This window comes from Protomyctophum bolini, assembly GCF_963924005.1.
Source record: "Protomyctophum bolini genome assembly, chromosome: 23".
Lineage (NCBI taxonomy): Eukaryota > Metazoa > Chordata > Actinopteri > Myctophiformes > Myctophidae > Protomyctophum > Protomyctophum bolini.
The window spans coordinates 27,086,457-27,111,310 of record NC_137884.1 but is presented as its reverse complement, the minus strand read 5'-3'; the positions used below and the strand labels follow the sequence as shown (position 1 = coordinate 27,111,310).

The following is a 24,854-nucleotide window of genomic DNA, read 5'->3' as shown; positions in this document are numbered from 1 at the left end:
ACAGACAGTGGGGTGGAACTGGAACATGAGGTGTTTACATCAGCAATTGAAGGCTACATGGAAACATGCTGACTATTACTGTAACTCCTTTGAGGTGTGTGTGTGTGTGTGTGTGTGTGTGTGTGTGTGTGTGTGTGTGTGTGTGTGTGTGTGTGTGTGTGTGTGTGTGTGTGTGTGTGTGTGTGTGTGTGTGTGTGTGTGTGTGTGTGTGTGTGTGTGTGTGTGTGTGTGTGTGTGTGGGGTGCACGTGCGTGCGAGCATGATATGACTATGCTCTCATACCTTTCTTTTTGTATCGATTCGCTAGGTACACTGGGCCTCATGCGGCAACCGTTCTTAACCCATTCTGACCTGAGATCAGATTCATACGAGGTTTCCACTGGACACACACTGGTCTGATTAACCCATTCTGACATGAGATCAGATTCTAAAAAATGTCAGTCGTTCTTCGATTTTTCAAAAATAGCAGACCTACAAGCTCGTAGCGCGCCACTCGGTGGCGCGCTATGAGCTTGTAGATCTGCTATTTTTCAATAGCTAAAGCATAACATGATGCTAACACCAAAACGGGTTCCCGTTCAGAATGGGTTAAGAGGACATTTGTTCTTAGTCCCACTTATTAGGACGTTTTTAAGACTGTTTTGGGATCCCTCAATGTTTTCTTAGCTGTGATCTGTTCGTAGTGCTCGAGTGGAGCACTCTTAGGGGTGCCTTGTGTTTCATGAATCAGACTGGACTTCTCTTATTGGAATTCACTTAGGACCTAATGTAAGAGGAAAGGTTAGTGTAGGAATGACCGTGTTAGTGGCTGGAGAAACAGTACAGAGAGGCATTGGTAAAGGTTAACCAATGGTAGGTTTATTCACCAAAATGAGCACTACAAACCGGTATAAATACAGGAAGCTCTCTAGTCTACTCCCAGCACAGACTCCAGTTCACTGGCAAAATGGCAGCCTTTTATACCCAGCTGGAGATAATGAGAATGGACTATACCATTTACAGGGGTGTCTTCAAATGAGAACATACCATAAATAAGCATACAATAAATAAATATAAATAAATAACCCTTAAACCATACAAAAACCATACAAGTTTCTGTGAACTACATGAACTACACAAGTTATAAATCCTTCACACTACAACATTAATAAGCAATCCCAACAGCACATCTTGTGATTCTTGTCCAGCCCAATCATTCCTGAAACACATCACAGGCAATTACAATTTACAATTTAGGCATTTATCAGACGCTCTTAATCCAGAGCCACTTACATTAAGCAAGAACCAAAAAAAGCATGGGAATACATCACATAAAAAACATTTATCATGAAACATGCGTAAGCTAAGAACGTAACAGTGGAATATCTATATAATGAAACTATACATATGAACTATACATATATACTACTATGCTATACATATGTACTATGACGTGCTATGACTATATACAATGCACTTATGCTGTCTACATAACATGCTATAAGTCTGTATCAAATGCTATCTAAGTCTACAGAAATGCTATCTAAGGGGGTAGGGTAAGTGCTATGGGCCATGATGGAGTCTGAAAAGGTGGGTTTTCAGACTACGGCAATTGTTAGGCATTCAATCAAAACCTCAACAATAGAACTCCACATCATTGCACTTCCCAAACATAATTGAATCTATAACCCACATTGCACTTTCCCCTCATGTTCGTTAATCACCAAGCATTTCCCCAGGTGGAACTCGTTGGCTGAGTGGCCATCTCAGCTAAACGGGAAAACGGTATTCAACAATAAAATCATGACTGCAAAAAATACAACTGTGCACAAGTTAATAAAGTGCCAAGCCCAATATGCTGTGCAGAATAAGTAAGTAGAGGACCACTCTGGTACAGTTATTGGCGCATGAGGCCCACAGGCCTACTCAGCTCTCAAAATCCCCCAGTTGTTGAACTGAGCTGGAATCATTTGCTTATCTTATATATTCCCTGTTCCCACATTATGAGGGCCTCGCTGGTGTCCTCCTCTAGCGCCGTCCGTGTGCAATTAACACATTCTGACCTGAGATCAGATTCTAAAAATGTTCTTCTACATCCTGACAGTTTTCATTCTGACCTGAGATCAGATTCTAAAAATGTCTTCTACATCCTGACAGTTTTCCATTCTGACCTGAGATCAGATTCTAAAAAAATGTCTTCTACATCCTGACAGTTTTCTTTCTGACCTGAGATCAGATTCTAAAAATGTTCTTCTACATCCTGACAGTTTTCTGAAAAAGCTATGTTTCTATGTCAGTCGTTCTTTCGATTTTTCCAAAAATAGCAGATCTACAAGCTCGTAGCGCGCCACTCGGTGGCGCGCTATGAGCTTGTAGATCTGCTGTTTTTCAATAGCTAAAGCATAACATAATGCTAACACCAAAACGGGTTTCCCGATCAAAATGGGTTAATTGAACACCTGAGATTGCAGCCATAACAGTAACATAAGATAACCATCACAGGACACAGAACGGGTGCAGATGAGGAACAGCTGTGCCAGCTGTGCCATGGCTGTCTCTCGCTACGGAATATACCGTTTATCTGGAAGTAATTGTCTGTGCACTTTTAGGACAGACTGCACGGCTCCCATGGGTGACTGAGTGACTGTAGTGAGGAAATGGCGCTGAAATGATTATGGCACTTTCTCTAGCATAAGCAACACATTGAAGACATCGCTTAAATGGCCCATGTTTTCTTGCGGGTTTAACCACCCCTCTTTCATGCTTCGTCATGCAACAAATACCAAAAGTAGCTCAGATACTCACGCTTACGAGTCGCAAATCAACACATTGGGAGCTTTTAGACATGCTGTTTTCACAATAAAGGTCTCAGGCGAAGGTCTAAGATGAAGGCATGATAAATGCTATTATGTGATGTATTCCCATGCTTTTGTTCTTGCTTAATGTAAGTCGCTCTGTATTAAGAGCGTCTGCTAAATGCCTAAATTGTAAATTGTAAGGCATGCACCTTCTCTGTCCACATCTGGACACGCATCCTTTATGATGAAATCCTGTTCTGTTCTTTGTCTATATAGAAGTGTCTATTTGTACGTCTCTAAATGTTTTGATGAATTGAACATGGTGGACCCTCTTGTAAACAAGTGTAATGCTTAATTGGGTCGTCCACTCACAGCTAACAGTCTTTGTATTGAGTTTGTGCTTGAAATGTTACTGTAATTCTGCAAACTGTTAATAAATATTTCAATCAATCAATCAATCAATCAATCAAAGCATAGCAGCCACGTTGAAAACGGTGCAAAGGAAGTTGTCTTCGTTCATCATTTCCATTCACGGAGATATATTAAAAATACATATTTCAATTTCCCCCATTTCTGCCTAGCAGCAACCCAGATATGCTCTGCATACAGTAGATATGTTTTACAGTAGGAAAGAAATATGAAGCGGAAGTTGGGGGGGGGGGGGGGGCATCTGCTGTTGCTGTGCAGCCTTGAAGCACTTCCAATGTTAATTTAGTTTTAGTCATATTTTAGTCATCTATTTTTTATTTATTTTTAAAATATTTTAGTCGACTAAATCTACAGTTGATTTTGTTGACAAAAATGCCTTTTGCCAGGCCTTGCTGCCTGATTTTACACTCTGCTGCGTGCTGAAAATAGGCTATCTACAAGCTCACAATGTTCAAGCTACAAGCTCACTGCGACACATTGTGAGCTTGTAGATCTGCTTTTTCTTTTTTACACTGAGTGAGTTTGAGGTGAATCTGTTAATGTAATGAGTATTACGATTCATTTTCTGTTGTAAGTAGGGTAGGCATTTATAAGCTTTTAGCTTCTGCCTACTCCTTTTGATCACCTTCATGTTTTTGGTTTTGTTTTCATACCAGCTTACGTTCATTGTCTTTACATTTTGTATCTGAAACTGAAGGAAGATCAAATAAACTAAACTAAACTAAACTGATGATCAGACTGCTCCAGTGCTCAGGCCCTAATCATAAATGTGGTTAATTGGTCCTAAGAAAAGGATCCCAACAGAAGCAGCCGTGTCCAATGCCTTGCCCTTTGTGGTAACGGCTGTCCTAGTGAATTCATTTTTATTTAAGACGTTTTCCAATTTTGTATGCAGTCCATATATACAGCATATGCACGCACGCACACGCACAGAAAGACAGACAGACAGACAGACAGAGACACACACAGAGACACACACACGCCGCAAGCCCCCAGACCGCGCCTGCAGTATGCGACCAGCTACAGACCAGGCTCAATACTTATTGTCAATACTCAATTTTCAGTTGCAAACCTGCAGCCATCATTTTCTCCATTATATAGACACTTTCTTGTCTCCGTCCAATTCACTCAGAACCATGCAGTGCTGATGAGAGTTTATTTTCTTGGTGTGAAAATCACGTGAGGTATATTTGAATGTGAAAAAACACACTCCCATAAACACGTTATCTCCACACGGTGTATAAGCTGACAGGCTGGCTGACGCGCCAACATGGTCTCTTTTTAGCTAAAGCTGCCCCTGAAATGTCTGCAGACACACACAAGGCCTCCAGGCCGCTCCGACATGGGCTTTGGTAAACCCCTGTCCCATTACCATGCATTATTGATGGCTGGGCCCGTCTCTTAAGTTACATAAATGCAAAAAAGCTAGACCTAGAAATAGAATGAGTTACACAGGGTCAGTCACCCTGTGTAACTTACAGCGTTGAGTTATTATTTATTACTGTTTTGCGTCTTAATAACAACCCCAGTTACAGCCAAACGCACTCGTCGCTCTCTCTCTCTCTCTCTCTCTCTCTCTCTCTCTCTCTCTCTCTCTCTCTCTCTCTCTCTCTCCGCAAGGAATCTTTGAAGACCTTTACCAGTCTCATAATAATACTACTGATTCAACTACAGAGCTTTAAAGCATAGCATGACCTTCAAATAGAGGCATTTTCAAGTATCTTTGTATAAAGCAGTGCTTATACTGTATGTGTAATATGACTTGATAGAAATGATGTATAGGAAATGAGGCATGTCGAATCGCAAATGGCGATGGTGACACTCCTAAACAAACCAATATGATTTCAATTAATTCTTGAGGAGCTAATCTATCTATACCACATTGAGCATTTTATTCTGAACATAATCTAGTGGTAGTGTGAGAGAACAAATGTAGCTCAGAATTATGCTACTATAGCAACAGGAATGGAACGCGAGGATTTGTGTTTGAATTTGAAATGCTCACGGTGAAGCCAATCCATACCGAACGGATCTGCAGGCTTAAAACGTTATTATGGGTGAAGACGACTGATATGAATAAGTAAATAATGTATATGTTTTTGTTTGTTTTTGTCTTTTACAGAAAGAATGGCTGTGTCTCAACTGCCAGACACAGAGAGCCATGTCGGGCCAGCTGGGAGATGCGGGTCCACCTCCTCCTGCCATGGCTTCCCCCAAGAAGCAGCCCTCTGCTCCTGATCCAGCTCCGGCTCCGGCTCCTGCTCCTGCTACAGCTCCCGAACCTGCTCCTGCTCCAGCTCCCGAACCTGTTCCTGCTCCTGCTACAGCTCCCGAACCTGTTCCTGCTCCTGCTCCTGCTACAGCTCCCGAACCTGTTCCTGCTCCTGTTACAGCTCCCGAACCTGTTCCTGCTCCTGCTACAGCTCCCGAACCTGCTCCTGCTACAGCTCCCGAACCTGTTCCTGCTCCTGCTACAGCTCCCGCTCCTGATCCCGCTCCTGCCCCTCCCTGCATCCCCGACCCTGCGCCTCCCGACGCCAAGGTAGTACCCGAACTCTCCCCTCCACCTACACCTGATAGCACCCTTCCTAATGAGAGCCCTCCACAGTCAATAGAACCAACACAGGCAGCGGCAATAGAACCACCGCAGGAGACGGTGCCGGAACTTAAACTAGAAGCAGAGGGGATAATAACTGACGCTGCAGTTGAGCCTAACTCTGAGAAAGTAGTAGACGAGCAGTCAGAGAAAAGTGAACACGGTAATAGCGCTGAGACTGGGACACACATTGAAAGTTGTGCCAACGCTGTCGAGAGTGAGAGACTGTCGGCTGTTAAAGGCTTAGAAGAGACTTCTGTTGCCAAGACACAGGCCCCTGTGGATGCAGCAGCAGCAGCAGCAGCACTGGAGCCAAACCTAGAGGCTTCTAATAGTGACATCCGTAATATTGATGCTTCTTTTACAGCAAGTGAAGTGGTAGTAGAGTCCACCACGTCAGAGAAAGTTCTAACAGAGACATTAGAAGCAGTTGAACCTGAAGTCCCTGAACCTCCTCCAGCCCCTGAAAGCACAGACCCTGTTGTGAAGGAGGAGACAGTAGCACCTCCTCAAAGATCTGAGCCAGAAAGCACAGACCCTGTTGTGAAGGAGGAGACCGTAGCACCTCCTCAAAGTTCAGAGCCTACTATCCCAGTTAATATTGAACAGGAGGAGACAGTACCACCTCCTCCTCCACCTCCTCCTGAGCCTGCTATCCCAGTTAATATTGAACAGGAGGAGACAGTGGCACCTCCTCCACCCTCTGAGCCTGCTATCCCAGTTAATATTGAACAGGAGGAGACAGTACCACCTCCTCCACCCTCTGAGCCTGCTATCCCAGTTAATATTGAACAGGAGGAGACAGTAACACCTCCTCCACCCTCTGAGCCTACTATCCCAGTTAATATTGAACAGGAGGAGGAGATAACAAAGCCTTGTGAGCCAACTAGGGCCGAGGAGGAACCAATTCCTCCCGACGTTATAGAACCCAAGAAAGCCGAGCCGAACACAATCACAATACAATACAATGCAAGTCATTCTGTGGATAGTACAGGCTCGGAACCAGTAGAGAAATGTCTTTCCACAGAGCTGGACCATGCCCCTAGTAGTGCTGCTGCTGCCCCTGGTGGTGGAGTTACACCTGAACCAACAGAGGCCCCACCACAGCCACCCAGACACGTAGACAATGTCGAGGGAACTCTGCCAGTGGGCGCTGAGACCATGCAGTCTGTCTCCGCCCTTATAGGGGAACAAGTTGACCATGAAGTAACAGAACCTATCGCATGTGTAGCGGGTGGGGAAGAAGCTACACAAGTGCAGGAAAAATACACTTCTGAGAGTAGTGTCTGTGAACGAGAGAGTGAGGCAGGAGGCACCGCTACAGCTCTAGAGTCTCTAAACATCTCTGCTGAGAATAAACTAGACATAGAGAGAGACGAGACGACGGCTCTGACGGCTAGTGATGTGAAACAGCCAGAGAGCAACGTTGAGGGAGAGGTGTCACCCCAAGTCAGGGAAGCGGAAGAGAACGCTCAGCCTGTGGCGGAAATCATCCCGTCAGTCAGAGCAGAAGAGAGAGACATTGAGTCACCGCCTGCTGCCAAAGGGGAGCATATTTCAGTATCAGAAGAAAACACCGTCTGTGACAAAGAAGAGAGCAGTAGTGCAGGGACCGTCGATGCTGGAAATAACATGGCAGGTGGAATATGTGAGACTGCTTTAGAAAGCCAAAGCCTGTCTAAATGTCCAACTCCTGTTGTAGCAGAACCTGACATCCTCCCGGTCCCTGTAGTTAGCGAGCAGAACAAACACAAAGCCCCGACGATGGAAGACAGGTGTGACGCTGAGGAAAAACGGACCGTTTCAGCAGCTGAGCCCTTGGAAAAGCCCAGTGTTGCAGAGGTGACTGTAGAATATAGTCTAGTGTCACACTAGAGGATTCATTCATAATTCAGATTCATGTCAATGGACTTGACCTCAATCTACTTCCATAAACACTGCCGAACATGCTGTGCAATTTTTTTTGTATTGGCTGTATTTTCTATGCTATAATCCTTTTTTGTGTGATTACATCTTATTTCCAATATGAAGATTTATAAAGCTATTTAAAAATCATGTTCAGGTCGTTTGATCCATTTGATCCAATCAGGAGAACCCACAAATATATTTTGTTACAGTTACAGTTCAAATTGTGTCTGCTCATTGTCGGCCTGGCCCAGACATTCTTTGACAGTACTCCTACAGATTTTGTCAAATTGGTACAAATTGGTATAAATCGGTATCTCTCTATAGTCATCAAACGAAACGGGTTCTTTCACATTTTTCATATTCCACCCTGATGGAAGTGCTCCGTTTTGAGAAAAATGCCTCAAATCATGAACACAGCGTGTGATTTTTCCCTAATATTTTGCACTCACATTCCCACTATAGGCTGAGGACAAAATGCAATGCACTTGTTCAATGTTTACCTTCACGCCTCACAGCCCGATTCGTGTTTTTACCTCTAACTGCACCACTCTGTGTAAAGCTTTGTAAGCACACTCCCTAGACTACAGGCCAAGGAAAAACATTTTTCACGTCTGCCTTTTCTAGCATCACCAGGAAGCCGACTTATATGAAACACATAATATTACTCCTTCATATTTTATCCAAATTTCACGCACATTGGTATAGAAATGTGATCAAGACAGATCTGTTTGATTTTTCATATTCCATCCTGATTGGCTAAGATTGACATCTAATGTTTGCAGGAGTAGCCCGTTTTGAACAAAATTATGCAAATCATGAACGCAGCGTCCGATTGCAGTGAAACTTTGCATGCAAACAAATGCCACCCTTTTAACATTACCCTATTTTAACGCCACCAGGAGGCCCATTTTTGCAATAGCCTACCTCTTTTTAATTACTCCTACCAATTTTGTCCAAACAAATCGGTACACATTTTGGGCTCTATTTTGCATGTCTTAAGTACCAGGTCTTATGACTTAACTTAAGACTTGGAGGCGTGGCCAATGCTGTTTGGCTATTTTCAGTGGCCAAACCGCATTGGTCACGCCTCCATGTCTTAAGTTAAGTCATAACACTACTTAAGACACACAAAATAGAGCCCATAATAATCTCTATAATCAAGTGTTCAAGACGGTTCGGTCCTATTTTTCATATTCCATCCTGATTGGCGAATTCAGAACACTGGCCACAATAACCTGCCTGACCTGGCTGAGATAATTTTACATTTTTTATTTTTTTTATTTATTTTTTATTTTTTATTTTTTTATATTTTTATATATTTTTTATTTTTATTTTTTCCACCACATATAATTTCTCTGTTTATCCTACACCTCTCTCCCCTGATTGGATATAATCGGTATCCTGACCTAAAAAATATATATGTTTATAGTTGTTAAACTAGAAACACATATTTCAAATATACTTAAATCACTTCATGCTGGGGCATTAATGCTGTTGGTGTTAAAGGGAGAATAAAATCTAACTGTGTCTTTTCGTTTCATTCCTACAGGCGCAGGTGATGAAGGAGACCCTTATGGAGCCCGGTGAGAAAGACACAGCTGCAAAGGAGAGCAGCCCTCCAGACCTCGCCAAGATGGAGGCCAGTCCATCAGACCTCGCCAAGATGGAGGCCAGTCCTACCAGGCCTTCAGACCTCGCCAAGCAGGAGAGCATTCCTTCAGACCTCGCCAAGCCGGAAGCCCTCCCTTCAGACCTCGCCAAACAGGATGCCAGTCCTACCAGTCCTCCAGACCCCGCCAAGCCGGAGGCCAGTCCTACCAGTCCTTCAGAGTACCTCGCCAAGCTGGAGCTCACGGTGCTTCCCATCCTGGAAGCCCAGGCAGGCACGCAATCACAGGAGGACGAGGAGAACGCGCTCACTGACACACTAAAGCGGAGGCGTAGACTGGAGGTGCTTCCTATCTCGTCCGAGTCGCCCAGCTCAGAGGACGACAGAGAGCTTTCCGAGAGGAAGGAGGACAACTCCGGCACCCCAAAGAAGAAGCTCCTCGTGCCGACCGATTTGAAGTACGACTCTCTGGAAGACACGAGTGAGAGTTTCGGGAAAGAGAGTCCCATGTCGGGAGACGACGAGGACTTCATCCGGAAACAGATCATGGAAATGAGCGAGAACGAGGACGCTTCTCCGTCCGACGAGGAAAACCTTATCCGGCGAAAGATCAGAGAGGACGAGAAGAGAAGAGAAGGAGGTGTCGAGAGGAGCGCCTCGGGGAAGTCCAGGCGACTTGTCAAGAAGAACACGATAAGCCCCGACGAGGAGGAAGAGAAGCGGATCTGCTCCTCTTTGGATAAACGTGACGAGACACGGGAGGAGGCTGAAGCAGAACCCAGAGAAGGTGAGTCAGAGTGTGGTGTTGCAGTGCGCAAATTCCGTACTATTGAGCTCAATGCGACCAGTGGCCCTATGCGTGTACCCGGTACAGAAGATGGTGAGATTGAGATGGAATGTCTCACAGACTCACCCGATGACCGGTCCAGAGGGGACGGGTCATCTAGTCTTCACGCGTCCAGCTTCACTCCCGGAACGTCTCCCACGTCCGTTTCTTCTCTGGACGAAGACAGCGACAGCAGCAGTCCCGGCCACATCCGCTCCAGCGAGGGAAAACAACACAGGAAAGCCAAACACAGACAACCGGGCCAGGTGCTGCCGACCATCGAAGACTCTTCCGAGGAGGAAGAGCTACGGGAGGAAGAGGAGCTCCTGAGGGAGCAGGAGAAACACAAGGGCTCCGGAAAGAAATCCAAAAAGGACAAAGAGGAGATCCGCGCCCAGCGGAGACGAGAGCGCCCGAAGACCCCGCCGAGCAACCTCTCGCCCATCGAGGACGCGTCGCCCACGGAGGAACTGAGGCAAGAGGCCGAGATGGAGGAGATCAGACGCTCGTCCTGCTCCGATTTTGATTTCTCCCCGAGCATCGAGTCGGAACCCGAAGGGTCCGAGATCCACGCTGCAAAGATCGCAGCTGTGCAGAAAACGTACAAGCTGCCCACGTCGGTGTCTCTGGGTCACTCCCCGACTGAGGACCAAAATACTGACAGCAAACAGCAGCAAACTCTCAAAACTGCTGACGAGGCCTATGAGGAGATTATGCTGAGGGCCAATTCTCCAACGGTGGAGAAAGAAGTGGCTCAGCCAGGGAAAGAGTCCCTTTATGGAGGCATGCTCATTGAGGACTACGCCTATGAGTCCCTTATTGACGGTAAGAAGACGGACGAACCGGAGCAGATCACTGTTCCTGCTCAGTCCAAACAGCTGCGTTCACCAGACGAGGTGTACGAAGACATGCTGAAGAAAAGGAATGAGTTCATGAAGCTGGAGCAGGAATATGACAAGATCCAGCCGGAGAAAGAAATTGTGAAACCAGAGATTGTGAAACCGGAGATTGTGTTGCAACCCGCCGAGAGCAACGACTCCATGAGCGGCCCAGTGACATTAGGCAAGGACGGGAAGCCATTGCTGGACGCCGAGTCTGCCTACGATGAGCTCATGAAGAAGGCTCTGACTCCTGGGACCAGTCCGACCCAACAGGGTCCAGAAATGCAAGGCACGGTGCCCAGGCTGATGAACATCCCAGACTTGAAAGTGACACAGTGTTCCTCTGCTGAATTGTCGTCCGATGAAGAGATGTGGCAAACCAAGACTTCAACAGAAGCGCCAGCAGGAGCTTCTACTGCACCCACAGCTGTGATCGGTGGAGTCCCCTCAGCATCTACATCAGATCGGCCACCTCACACCACTACTGCAACATCCCACCCTGATGTTGTGGACTTGTCCCACTCACCACACAGACCACCTGCCCCTGTCATTGCCAGTGTGTCACCCTTGTCCACCGTCCCCCAATATACGGCCACTGTGCCCAGCGTAGTGTCGACTGCCCCGCCCGTGCCCCCTAAACCACCCCTCCTACGCAGGGGTAACTCTCAGGAAAAAGCAGATGTCCCAGTTCCGCCCCCACCACCACCTCCACCCACCTCGCCCAAACCCGCAGTTTTCCCTAGGAAAGCTCCGATTCCACTTCCTCCTCAGGCCTCGGCGACCCCAGTCAGAACCGTCGAACCGTTGGCTTTGGTCACAAACCAAGGTGCACCTTTAAGACACCCCGTTGCACCGACGTACAAGCCTCACGTTCCCCCTCCAGTTCCCCCAAAACCATCTATCGCTGGTGGGATGGCTTACAGCCCGAGAGCCGGGGACGGCGTCAAGCCACCGATAGCACCAAAACCCGGCTCCGGGCCAACGTCTCCAGCCCACGTTCCACATCCACCCAGACCCACCATGCTTCCCACAGCATGCCCCGTTGAGGCAGCCCTAAATCTGAGCCCCACTGCAGAAAGCAAACCCAACGTCCATCGCTCACCGACGCCCCCCTCTTCACCGAGGTTTGCCAGCAATCTCCGTGACACCTATGTGGTCATCACGCTGCCGTCTCAACCCAGTTCTCCCATCGAGGGACTTTCAACACAAGCCCCCTCTAGTCCCGGTCCAGCGTCTCCTTCGAGACAAACCCATCCGCAAAGTTATTATCAGCAACAGTCTCATCCGCAAAATAGTCATTATCAACCACAGTCTCATCCGCAAAGTCATTATCAACCACAGTCTCAGCCTCAGTCGTATCAACAGCCACACCCCAGGGTGCCTCTGGCGTACACCAGAGTCACCGAATCCATAGAAAACCAGGAGATCTGTGGCCCCGAAAGGCACGTGTCTAGTTCCTGTCATATCATCGAGGCCATATCTGCTTCAGCGCAGCCGCCCGTAGTCATGCCCAACCTCGTCTCTCAAGTAGTCACCACTGAACTCCAAAGAACCATGGTCTCGGTTGTACACGAACGGACGCCGGGCCCGGTGCCGGCTCCTCGGGCAAACGGTGTTCCGGTGTCAATGGAAAGACCAAAAAATACCCAAGTACCGGGACCGAATCAGCCAGGGGAGGTGGTGGATCTCAGGACCATGATGAAGGTGACCCCGGAATCGGACATGCAAGGTGTCGATCTGTCGGCCAGCCCAGAGTTGAGATCTCAGTCCGTAGCGAAGGAGGTCAGCGTTCGTCAGAACAGCGCGGTGCAGTCGCCCGTGGTCAACCTCAGTGCCGAGTCATCGACCGTGTCCATAGTCACCGACAGCATCACTATCGTGACCTGCGCGTCCACCATTCAGCGATACGACCTCGCCAACTCCACTCCGGCGTCATCGGTGCCCCTCCAGCTGACCAAAAACAAGTCGTTCGAGCCCGTCTCCCAAATCGTCTATCGGCCGATCGACTCTCAACCCTCCGATTGTTGTGCGAGTGCAGATCAGATCCCCATCAACCTGTCGGTGGGAACGTTCCAGGCCAACGTTCCCCCCGTCACCGTCGCCCCCGCCCCCGCTCTGACCTGCGTCACGGCGAACGGGTTGACCACGGGCACGGCGACGGTGGCGGGCGCCGTCGACCTCAGCACCTCGAAGCCCTTCAACACCATGGTGTCGGTGGACGCCAACACCGCGGAGGTAGCCACGGCCGTGGTCACGGAAGACGACGGCAAACCCGTGGACCTCACGGCGGGGGGGACGGGGAGGAGGGCGGCGGCGTGCTGCGACGTCGTCTACAACCTCCCGTTCGTGGGGAGCTGTGCCGCCGCGCAGCAGCCTGCCGCCGCCGCGCCTCTGCCCGAGGACCGCTTTGGATACCGAGACGACCACTACCAGTACGACCGCTCCCCGTACGGGAGCATGAGGGGCTTTGGGGGGATCAAGCCCTCCATGTCGGACACTAACCTGGCGGCCGCCGGGCTGTTCCTCTATAAGAGCAAGAACAGTTCTTATCATTTCAACGGCACCACCAACGACGGTGCCGTAGACCTGACCTCGGCAAAGATGTGCGACGCAGGTCAGTGTGCTGACATCGCCGACCTCTCACTCAAATGTCACTTTGAGTTGCCTCGACTCATCCATGGCTAATAATAATAATAACATTTTTTTTTATTTGATTTTTTTATTTATCATCCTGATTTGCATGGACATTGTTTTTTGCATGGACATTTTTTAATGTATTCTCTCTTTTTTCCACCTTTATTTTTTTTTTGCATTTGCCTGCATGCTGTTGAACATTGTTTGTCTGGACTTGTCACTCTCCTCCTTGCCTGGCAATTCATGTTTTTTCTTGGTTTACATTTTTTTTTAAACTTTTTGCCCCTTTTCGTTTGGATGTCGCATGGCTTGCTGTCTCTACTTTTCTCCAACATTACGTTAATCTGCATTATCTGGACTCAAAATGCTATGTTTTTAACTTTTGATTGACAGGTGAAGCCGTGGACTACTCCAGGAAAGGAATGACAATCCCCCCTTATTCCCAGTCCAGAGTCTCAGGCGCCGCAACGACCAGCGTCTTACGGTCGTCCAATGGGGTCGTCTATTCCTCTGTCGCGGCACCGATCCCGTCCACATACGCCGTCACCACTCAACCCGGCTCTATCTTTAGCACGTCGTACAACGCCCTGCCATCAGGGATGCACACCAGCGACACCATGCCCTCTCTGTCCGACCTGCAGAACCCTAACCCACTCACTCGATCCCACAGCTTCCTCTCCACCGTCCCCGTCACTACGGTCCCTCTCAACCTGGAGCTCCCCAAGCCCAACAACGACGTCCTGATGACCGCCGCCACCAGCTCCCTCTCCCTGGACACCTACACGGACGCGTCCCTGGAGGCCATCGCCGCCTCCCTGGAGGCCCTGTCCTCGCCCATGGTCCCCGGCGGGGACGGCCAGTACCAGGCGGAGCGCGAGCGCCTGGAGATGGAGAAGCTGAAGCAGCAGCGGCTGGCCGAGGAGCTGGAGTGGGAGCGCCAGGAGATCCAGCGCTTCCGCGAGCAGGAGCAGTTCATCGTCCAGAAGGAGCTGGAGGAGCTGCAGGCCATGAAGCAGCACATCCTGAGCCAGCAGGAGGACGAGCGGCAGGCCCACCTGATGATGCAGAAGGAGACCTACGCGCAGCAGCAGCAGCAGCTGGAGCAGATCCAGCGGCTCCAGGAGCAGCTCCGTGTGCAGCTGGAGGAGCAGAAGCTCCGGCAGATGTACCCGCCGGAGCCCGGGCGCGGCCCCCAGGAGGCCGTCGTCCTGGGGCCCGACGGCACGGTGCTCTCCCGCAAGATCACGGACAGCGGCTGTCAGACGGACGAGGAGGACGAGTCCGTCTCCAAGGCCTACAGCACGGCGGGGAGGAAGACGAAGAGGAGCAGCGCGAAGAAGAGCGTGGACAGCTGCGTGCAGACGGACGACGAGGACCAGGACGAGTGGGAGGCCCAGCGGGGGCGCCGGAGCCGCCCGCGCACCGCCAGGGGAGACCGGGGAGACCACCGGGGCGGGACGACGTCGGACAACATCTCTCTTCAGGCCCACACGGAGATCTCCATACAGACGGACTCCGACGGGAACATCCGGCTGGACACCAGGATGGAGCTGTCTCCCGACTCCGAGAGTCGGACTTCCCCGAAGAGACGGCCCAGCCCCTTAGAGATAGGCCACTCCTCCCCCGGTCTCAGGGTCGACCCTGCCACTCTCCAGGCCCCGCCCAAGTCCCCGAACATCCTGTACTCCCCGATATCCCCCTGTATGTCCCCGAGCAAGTCCCTGGAGTTTGTGTCCTATGACAAGTCGCTGGGTGACACGAGCCCCCAGAAGCTGAGCGTGGCCACTGACCTGAGCCCCAGGGGACCCAAGGCCATGCAGAGGTCCCTGTCGGACCCCAAACCCATGAGCCCAACCGGGGACGACAGAGGTCAATATGGCGACGGCTACACTGTAAGTATATTTATTTATATTCATAATATGGATCACCATTAGCATCCACAGAGTGGTCACTATAGTCTTCCTACTGTAGGTTCCACAAAATAACAACACTACTAAAAACAATAATTAAAACACTAACTGTACAGTATATCAATAAAAGCTAAACAAGCTACTTCAGTGAAATCATAACATTTAATAATAATATTCTTTTGTAAGTTATTCCCTATGCTGGCCAAGAAGCATTTATTGACATAAACCCTCCTCACTTCTCTCTCTTTAGTACGTAAGTAAGTACAATTTATAAAGCACTTATCAAAACAACAGTTACAAAGTGCTGTACAACAAGGTAAAAAACAATCAATTTAAAACACAAGATTAATAACACGACGAGAAGAAAAGCAAGAATAAAAAAGACAACTAAACATTGGCCTGTACAAAAAGGGTCAGGTCGACAAATAAAATCACAGCTCAAAATACAAACGAAATAAATATGTTTTCAGCAACTTCTTAAAAATGTCTTTAGGAGGCAGTTGTAACGTTTATAAATGCAGACTGGAATGTATGTCATAATTATAAGGTAACGGTATCTGGATGTAGGAAAAAAAAGCAATATTCAGTTTCAAGATTTAGTCGATTAAAATGTCTTGCTATGCTTTAGGAGTGAGCTTTCATACAATGTAACCTGCATCACTGTCTAATGTAATATTTTGGGCAGGAGACACACTGGGGAAAATGACAGAAAAAAAAACATCTGAGACATATAAAAGAAGGTTATGCATACTTAGTGTACTTAAGCTTCTTATGTTGCCTCTAGCTCTTGTCTCGGGGTATGTTTGTACGTTTCTTTTTTTTTGCCCGTTTGATTCACTTCAGAGAACCTCAAAGGAGCAGAAATGAAAAGCTGAGCTTGCAGGAAAATACTGAGCTGTCAGAAATCCATAGAGGCTTAATGTGAATAAATTGCCTCTCAGAGACTGCCCTTAACCTATTTTGTGCGGGAACCCCTTTTGGTGTTTTAGACATTATTATGTTATGCTTTATTCTTTCTATTGAAATATAGCAGATCTACAAGCTCATAGCGCGGCACTCAGTGCCGCGCTATGAACTTGTAGGTCTGCTATTTTTGAAAAATTGTGAAAATGTGCCTCAAATCTTTGAATATATATTATTACAGAGTGAACATTTTAACTCAAATCTTTGCTTCCGGGTGGAAAAACATATTTCCAGATGTAATTATATTACATATAATTTTTGGGGTCCTTGACATGAAATATTGAGCACCACTGATACAGAAACATGAGGATTTTCAGAAAACTGTCTTGTTTTAATTTCGACGTCCGGTCTCAATGGGTTAAGAGCGTATAATCTATTGAGCAGCAGGTAACATTTATAGGCAGGAATACACGGTTTAATTACCTTTACACCGAAGATCAACACGATTCTCAGTGTTTATTTCTCTCTTGAAGACTCCATGGTTTTAGTCATTACTTAGAATTAAGACAGAGTAAAATAATACATTATCGTCTCCACCAGGCCGAAGGCATATAGGGAGATGTTTGGCACCCTGTCCGTCCGTCTGTATACAGCTAATAACCGCCACCGTTGGCCCGGTTGCTGCCAAACTGTGCATTTTATTGTACAATAGAATGGTCTGTTATAGCACCACCATCAGGCTGATTTTTTTATTTTTAACAAAACACATCATGCAAATCAGTACACACTATCTTTATAGTCATGTGATCAACACAGATCCCACAGATTTTCTATATTCCATACCTGTTGCCTTCCAAAGTTTGCAGAATTGGTCATAATTATAGAAATAGTCATCAAGGATCATAACGTCACCTTCTTAAACTAATGGCCAAAGTCATTTTTTGAGGAAATTTATTTTTTGGCCTAAGTCAGCTCTTCATGACACGTACTGGCCACCTCTGGTAAAATCGGAAAAGTCCTAATTGAAAAGGATCATGCAGATCACGCCCCTTTTAGTAAAATGGCCTATCTCAAGAGTGTGATTTTTAGGCCAAAATAGGCAAAATAAATCACATGGTTTTGTGACAGAAAACAAACGAAACAAAAAAGCCACAAAAAAGATTGTCAAGTCAGTGAATAAATTGGCCTAAGTCAGGGTTAGTCCAATTTAATTATATTTAATCCTTACATAACTGACAGACTGTTATTTTAAGTTAAATAGTCATACTGTAAATTGTTATAAATGTTGTTGAAGAAATATCATATAGTTTTGTTTTGGATCAGTTTATTTATTCCAACTAAAAAAAAATGACTTAGGCCATTAGTTTAAGAAGGTGACAATAATAAGTAAGCTAAGAAGCTATCGTGGTTTGCAGATGTGGCCTGTTTAAAAAAATCATGAACGCAGCGTCCAATTGCTGTGAAACTTTGCACGCACATTTCTATTACGTTGAAGAACAAGTAATGCCACCTTTTAATATTGTCCTATTATAGCGCCACCAGGACAGACACATGTTTATATTACTCCTACACATTGTTCCAAAGTCCAAACATCACAAACATTTCTTGACCTGGTGGTGGATGGACCTGGAAGATGAACAGAAAATATTTTTTTTGTTTCTGTAACCATTATGGGGTGCATTATCCCGCATCTCATTGTAAATATTAATACACGTGAATCTTTTTACAATGACGTTATTTTTCAGAAAGGAAGCCATTGAGGGTTAAAATGGGTCTTAATGCTTCCAACTCGAGTAGAATTATTAATCTTTGTTAGTGTCCATTTGCTCTTTAAAATATTTCGGGGGCATATTTAGAATGTGTGCAGGCTTGAGTATGTTGAATCTAGTTTGCATTAATGAGGATTTAGTTGACACAATAAAATAAAATGGCGATAGTATCCCGTGTGGAGCGGACGGCCTGTCACAGCCAGATTTGGTATAACTCTATGGGGACACAAAAGTAGGACCCGGAAGTATCTCATGAGGGGGCGCTCACTTCACAGCTAAAATACTGATTTGTCTCCCCTCTTGTGTCTCACCGCAGGGCAAAAGCTCCGGCAGCACGCCCACAGGCACTCAGAAGAAGGTGAAGAGGACGCTCCCCAACCCGCCGTCCGAAGACGAGTCCACCGCCACGGGCCAGACGGCGTACAGCACCGGCTCCGCCCGGCGCAGGATGTGCCGCAACTCCAACATGGCGCGCGCCAAGATCCTCCAGGACATCGACCGCGAGCTGGACCTGGTGGAGCGAGAGTCCTCCAAGCTGCGCAAGAAGCAGGCCGAGCTGGACGAGGAGGAGAAGGAGATCGACGCCAAGCTCCGCTACCTGGAGATGGGCATCAACCGCCGGAAGGACGCCCTCCTGATGGAGCGCGAGAAGAGAGAGAGGGCCTATCTGCAGAGCGTGGCCGAGGACAGGGACTACATGTCGGACAGCGAGGTCAGCAACATCCGGGAGACGAGCCACTCGGTGGACGGCGACGATGACGAGGTGATGGAGAGGAGCCACGGGGGGAGCCACGGGGGGAGCCACGGTCTCCTCGAGCGGCCGCGGACCGCACCGCAGTCGGAGCTGGACGACTTCGTCCCGCCGCAGACCAAGCACGACTACGGGAAATACTCCTACCAGTACCCCCAGAGCCAGTACCAGTACCAGCAGAGCCCCCAGCAGGCCTACCAGTCCCAGTCCCTCTACTCCTCCGTGCCCTCCCTCACGGCCGCCCAGCAGCAGAGCTACCAGCAGATGCTCCTCCTGCAGCAGAAAGCGGCGCGGCAGGCGGCGCTCCTCGAGGAGCTGGAGTCGACCAAGTACGAGATCATCAGCCGCCAGCCGGACCCCTCCTCGCTGTCGTCCTCCGCCTACCTCGGCGGCGTCAAGTACGACAAGTACGGGAACCACCTGGACCTCCGGGCGCTGGACTCGGTGAGCATGGCGAGCAGCCCCATGTCGGCCATCTCCTCCGACTCCTCCTACTACCACGCGGACGTGGAGCAGCACCACACGCCGCGCAGCTACATGCTCCTGGAGGACGCGGCGGAGCTAGCCGCGGCCGCCAAGGCGGGCTCCTCGGCGGGGGGCGGCGGCGGCCTGTCGTCGGCCTACAGCCTGGCCGAGAGGGAGCTGGCCAAGGCGGAGAAGCTGCTGCGGCGGAGCGCCGCCGACCTGGGGTCCTCCGACTACCTGCTGGGGTCCACGTCGCGCCTCCACACCTACGGCAAGGAGGACGAGGACCCCATGATGGAGGAGCCCTACGAGCTGAAGCTCCTGAAGCAGCAGCTGAAGCAGGAGTTCCGCAGGAGCACGGGCGGAACGGACGGCTTGGAGCAGCTGGGCCTGTCGCACCACTACTACACCCCACAGCAGAGCTCCACTCCCAGCTACTCCCAGAGACACTACCCCAAGACCGCCCAGGAGAAGTACAGCATCAGTCGGCTCACGCTGGAGAAGCAGGCGGCCAAGAACCTCCCGGCGTCGGCCATGCTGTACCAGAAACACAAGACGCCTCTGATGGAGCCCAAGGTCTCCAAGTATTCCTCCATGACAGACGGCCGGGGGGGTCTGGACACGGATTACAACTACCTGGGGAACCCCTCCACTGGGTCCCAGCAGAGATCCAGCAGGCTCATGCAGGACGAGATCACCTTTGGCCTGCGCAAGAACATCGCGGAGCAGCAGCAGAAGTACCTGGGCTCCACGCTGGGCGCCAACCTGGCCGGGTCCCTGAACCTCATGGGCCAGCAGAGCTCGGGCCTGGACTCCCAGGCCTATCCCAGCGGCAGCCGCTCCAGACCCTCGTCCAGGCCCACGTCCTGCTACGGCCTGGACCTGTCCCTGAAGAGGGACCCGTCCAGCTCCTCCCTGCGGCTCAAGGGGGACGGCGAGGCGTCGGTCGGGGACTATAACCAGACGCCCTCGGGGCGCGCCAAGCCCACCAGCCTGCCCATCGTGCAGGGCGGGCGCGGCCGGCTGCCCATCGTGGCGCAGAACTCTGAGGAGGAGAGCCCGCTGAGCCCCGTGGGGCAGCCCATGGGCATGGCGCGGGCGTCGGCGGGGCCGCTGCCGCCCATCTCGGCCGACTCCAGGGACCAGTTCGGCTCCTGTCTGTCTCTGCAGGAGCAGCAGCATCTCAGGGAGGAGCCCACCCGGGGGAGGGGCTACCTGATGGACGACCTCCAGGGCACCATGGAGGATGGCGAAGGTAAACAGCATACAGTACTACTGTACTACTGTACTGTATCATTCAGTTACTACTGCTACTGCATGTTATATCTTTTACACTGCTGTGGCTTCATTTCTATGCACTTTCTTCTAGTGTTTGTGAGTGTATAAGAACACTCACGCACGCACACAAGCACGCACAATCTCTGTAAAGCGCCTTGGGTAAAGGCGCTATATAAATGCACCATTTACCATTTACCATCTGCATGAGTCTGTTTTTTTCTCTCTCTATCTCAATGATCAATGATGTATTTTCTCAATTAATACATTCGTTTTTCACTGAATTGTTTGCATGCATGTCTTTGTCTTGGTCTTTTCTTTGGGTGTTTGAGTTTGGTCTTTTCTTTGGGTGTTTGTTTGAATACATAATTATTATGCATGTTTTCTGTCCATTTCTGTCTTTGTTTTCGAGCTACAGTACGTTGTGTAGGACGTGTTCCTCTGTGAATACCGATATCTCTCTCGCAAGCAGCCTACATTTTATTTTAGACCATAATTATAACATCACTGCAGCCATTTAAAACCCATTTTAGGCGGGTACCCCTTTTGGTGTTAGCATCATGCTATGCTTTAGCTATTGAAAAATGGCAGATCTACAAGCTCATAGCGCGCCACCGAGTGGCGCACTACGAGCTTGTAGATCTGCTATTTTTGAAAAATCGACACAAAATCAGACATTTTTAGAATCTGATCTCAGGTCAGAATGGCTCAAACATATGCGAGATGTAAGTCTTAGAGAAATATTTCCATAGTCCCTTAAATCCGTACCATGCAAGAGGCAGCATAATTAATCCCTATTCAAAACGATGTCTAGACCTTTGCAAAAATGGCTTGTTCTTACCCGTCACGCAAAAAAGTGCCTCCCCACTACAAAAATGAAATAAAAAAAGTGTAACTTAACAGTAGGTTTTGATATAAACTATGCTTTATTATAATAATAACGTATTAAGTTCAAATATATAGAGTATATTTTATTTATATATAGATATATATATATATATTGGAGAGTTGTCGATGTCTGCTGTGGCTATACACTAACATTGCATTATCATGCTGTTAAAATGTACTATAATAGTTTCATATTAAAATGTGCTGTGATACCAAACATTGGTCAACTACTGTAAGTAGTGTGTAGCTAACCTCACAATATGGTGGAGGTACGTACACTGGGGACACACAGGGACCTTATGGTGGAGGGACACACAGGGACACACAGGAACCTTGCATGTTTTGCATAGCTTGTTTCATAATGCATGTTATTTTAATGCGATATTACTGTAAGTGAAATAAATCTAACATCTTAATTTGCATGCCTTTGTGTGAGTGTTTGCATGGATATATTGTCATATTTATGTAGATTGTATGTTGAAACGATTGCATTATAAAACACCTTTTTATGAATACTACAGGTAATTGACTGAATACTAGGTATTAACTACTTACACTATTCAGCTTTGCTGTTTCATGAATGCACATTCGCATGTACAAAACAATCATATTAAAAGTGTTATGTGTAATCGTGTATGCACATTGCCAATGCTCATACTGCATATGATTTCAGGCAAAACTCAAAAGAAAATAAAGTAAAGTGTTTAAAAGGAACTTGGAACTGGGAAGTTAAAAATGCTGTTCTACACGTGCACTCTTTAGCATGAGGTGCCAAATTCTTCTGAAGACAGTAATGTAAATATTCTTATTGCTTGGAGAGAAATTAAAATACAATTCCCAGTTCTGATTTGTCTTGAATGTAACATTACAGTCCATGCCCCATGTTGATAAATTAATACAGGTGTCTTATGTATTATGCATTTTAAACCCCCTTTGCCTTGATTCCAGGCCTAAGTGATTCAATGATGGCTTTGGACAGAGATGATCCAAACAATGGTAGAGTATTATTGCTTCGATTTATTTTGCTAAGTAATTATTCTAATTCACCTGCAGCCATGATGCCCATTTCCATAAAATCATGACTAAATGTTGGCATGACCACTTGGCCGTGCCATAATATAAATATAAATAAAACAGGATTTATGATAATATCAGAGTTTCAGATAATAAACAAAAACCTACAGTCATCTACTGTACTTGGAAGAAACTCGCTCATCCCTTCGGTTCCCCTGGTTCTAAAGTCCTGACGTAACTCGCTCATCCCTTCGATTCCCCTGGTTCTAAAGTCCTGACGTAACTCGCTAATCCCTTCCATTTCCCTGGTTCTAAAGTCCTGACGTAACTCGCTCATCCCTTCCATTCCCCTGGTTCTAAAGTCCTGACGTAACTCGCTCATCCCTTCGATTCCCCTGGTTCTAAAGTCCTGACGTAACTCGCTCATCCCTTCGATTCCCCTGGTTCTAAAGTCCTGACGTAACTCGCTCATCCCTTCGATTCCCCTGGTTCTAAAGTCCTGACGTAACTCGCTCATCCCTTCCATTCCCCTGGTTCTAAAGTCCTGACGTAACTCGCTCATCCCTTCGATTCCCCTGGTTCTAAAGTCCTGACGTAACTCGCTCATCCCTTCCCATTCCCCTGGTTCTAAAGTCCTGACGTAACTCGCTCATCCCTTCCATTCCCCTGGTTCTAAAGTCCTGACGTAACTCGCTCATCCCTTCCATTCCCCTGGTTCTAAAGTCCTGATGTAACTCGCTCATCCCTTCGATTCCCCTGGTTCTAAAGTCCTGACGTAACTCGCTCATCCCTTCCATTCCCCTGGTTCTAAAGTCCTGATGTAACTCGCTCATCCCTTCGATTCCCCTGGTTCTAAAGTCCTGACGTAACTCGCTCATCCCTTCCATTCCCCTGGTTCTAAAGTCCTGACGTAACTCGCTCATCCCTTCCATTCCCCTGGTTCTAAAGTCCTGACGTAACTCGCTCATCCCTTCGATTCCCCTTGGTTCGCGGAAGTAATTTCTCTATGGAGAATAACATGGGGTGATCTTAATATCGTCTACTATAAGCGTTGTGGTCCAAAAATAAACAAGCTGTCTCGGCGTTATTGTTAGGGAGGTGTCTCTGTATCAGAGACACACAGTCAGACACACAGTCAGTCACTCATATATGATACAGTCTGCTTCTAGCGAAGATCTAACTAATTCAGCAGCAGTAACATTAGCGTTTTCTCTCAGTCAGTTGATTCTTCATATCCATATGAGTGAAGCGGCCGGGGTGACATGTTTTTATGGTCTGTTGAAAATGACCATGCTGGTGGTCTTTAACGTGGGAGTGGATGACAGCTGTGTTGTTGCGTTCACGTGATTTCCTGGTTCCTGTTTTTCAATGAGACTCAAAAGGTGAATCATAGGTTAGCAAATCTAGCGTAAACCCCCCCCCCCCAAAAAAAACCACAACGGACGTTAAAAGATGTGTGGGATTTGAAAAAACGAACAAAGAGAAACCCGCCTTTGGCATCGAATTAGCACTAACATCCATTTCCCCGTTCAACAGACATTAATCTAAAATACAGATTAACCTCAATCAACCTCCTTTTAAAGTGTTTTTCTGGCCTCTGCCTTTTCTATCACATGTCTATGTCTGTTCTATAATTAATCGATAATTAATCTTGACCTCTCACCTTCCTGCATGCGTCCGACACCGTCGGTGAATTGACCATCTGTGTTGTCACATGACATCAAAGGGCAGATTTTGACGTGATGCTTGTTTTCATACCGTAAAGCGTATCACCTGAGGAGAGAAGAGAACGACTGGTTTGACCAACCTAGAGATGGACGCGCTGAGAATGGAGTGGAGAGAAGACAGGTGACACAGGGCACACACACACACACACACACACACGCACACACACACACACACACACACACACACACACACACCAGTGTTGAAGAAATAATAACTATGACTAAATATATTGACAATTTCGTCAACAAATAGCTAGACTAGGGAGGGTGGAGATTGACTATTGACTATTTTCAGCTTGCAGCCAAGTGTAATATAATTATGATGCCATTAAGGCCTGCCAATATATATTTCCAACTGTAGATTTAGTGGACTAAAATCATATATTTAGTTGACTAAAACTCAAACTTTTCATTCAAAAGACTATGACTAAAACCTAAATAAAAAATAACGCTGGCTTGCACGTACGCACACTGGGCAAATTACTGAGATTA

At 47.7% G+C, this 24,854-nt stretch overlaps 1 protein-coding gene across 1 annotated transcript in view; it reads left to right on the top strand.

Annotated features, from left to right (window-relative positions):
* The window catches only part of pcloa (piccolo presynaptic cytomatrix protein a), a gene marked incomplete at both ends in the record, with an annotated part of 95,089 nt that overhangs the window by 40,722 nt on the left and 29,513 nt on the right, over positions 1-24,854 (top strand). The window contains 6 exons of the mRNA XM_080757512.1: positions 5,329-5,544; positions 9,491-13,640; positions 14,054-15,552; positions 18,559-20,713; positions 22,570-22,617; positions 24,401-24,483. Of these exons, the coding sequence (XP_080613638.1) occupies positions 5,329-5,544; positions 9,491-13,640; positions 14,054-15,552; positions 18,559-20,713; positions 22,570-22,617; positions 24,401-24,483 (8,151 nt within the window). The remainder of the gene's footprint in view (positions 1-5,328; positions 5,545-9,490; positions 13,641-14,053; positions 15,553-18,558; positions 20,714-22,569; positions 22,618-24,400; positions 24,484-24,854) is intronic.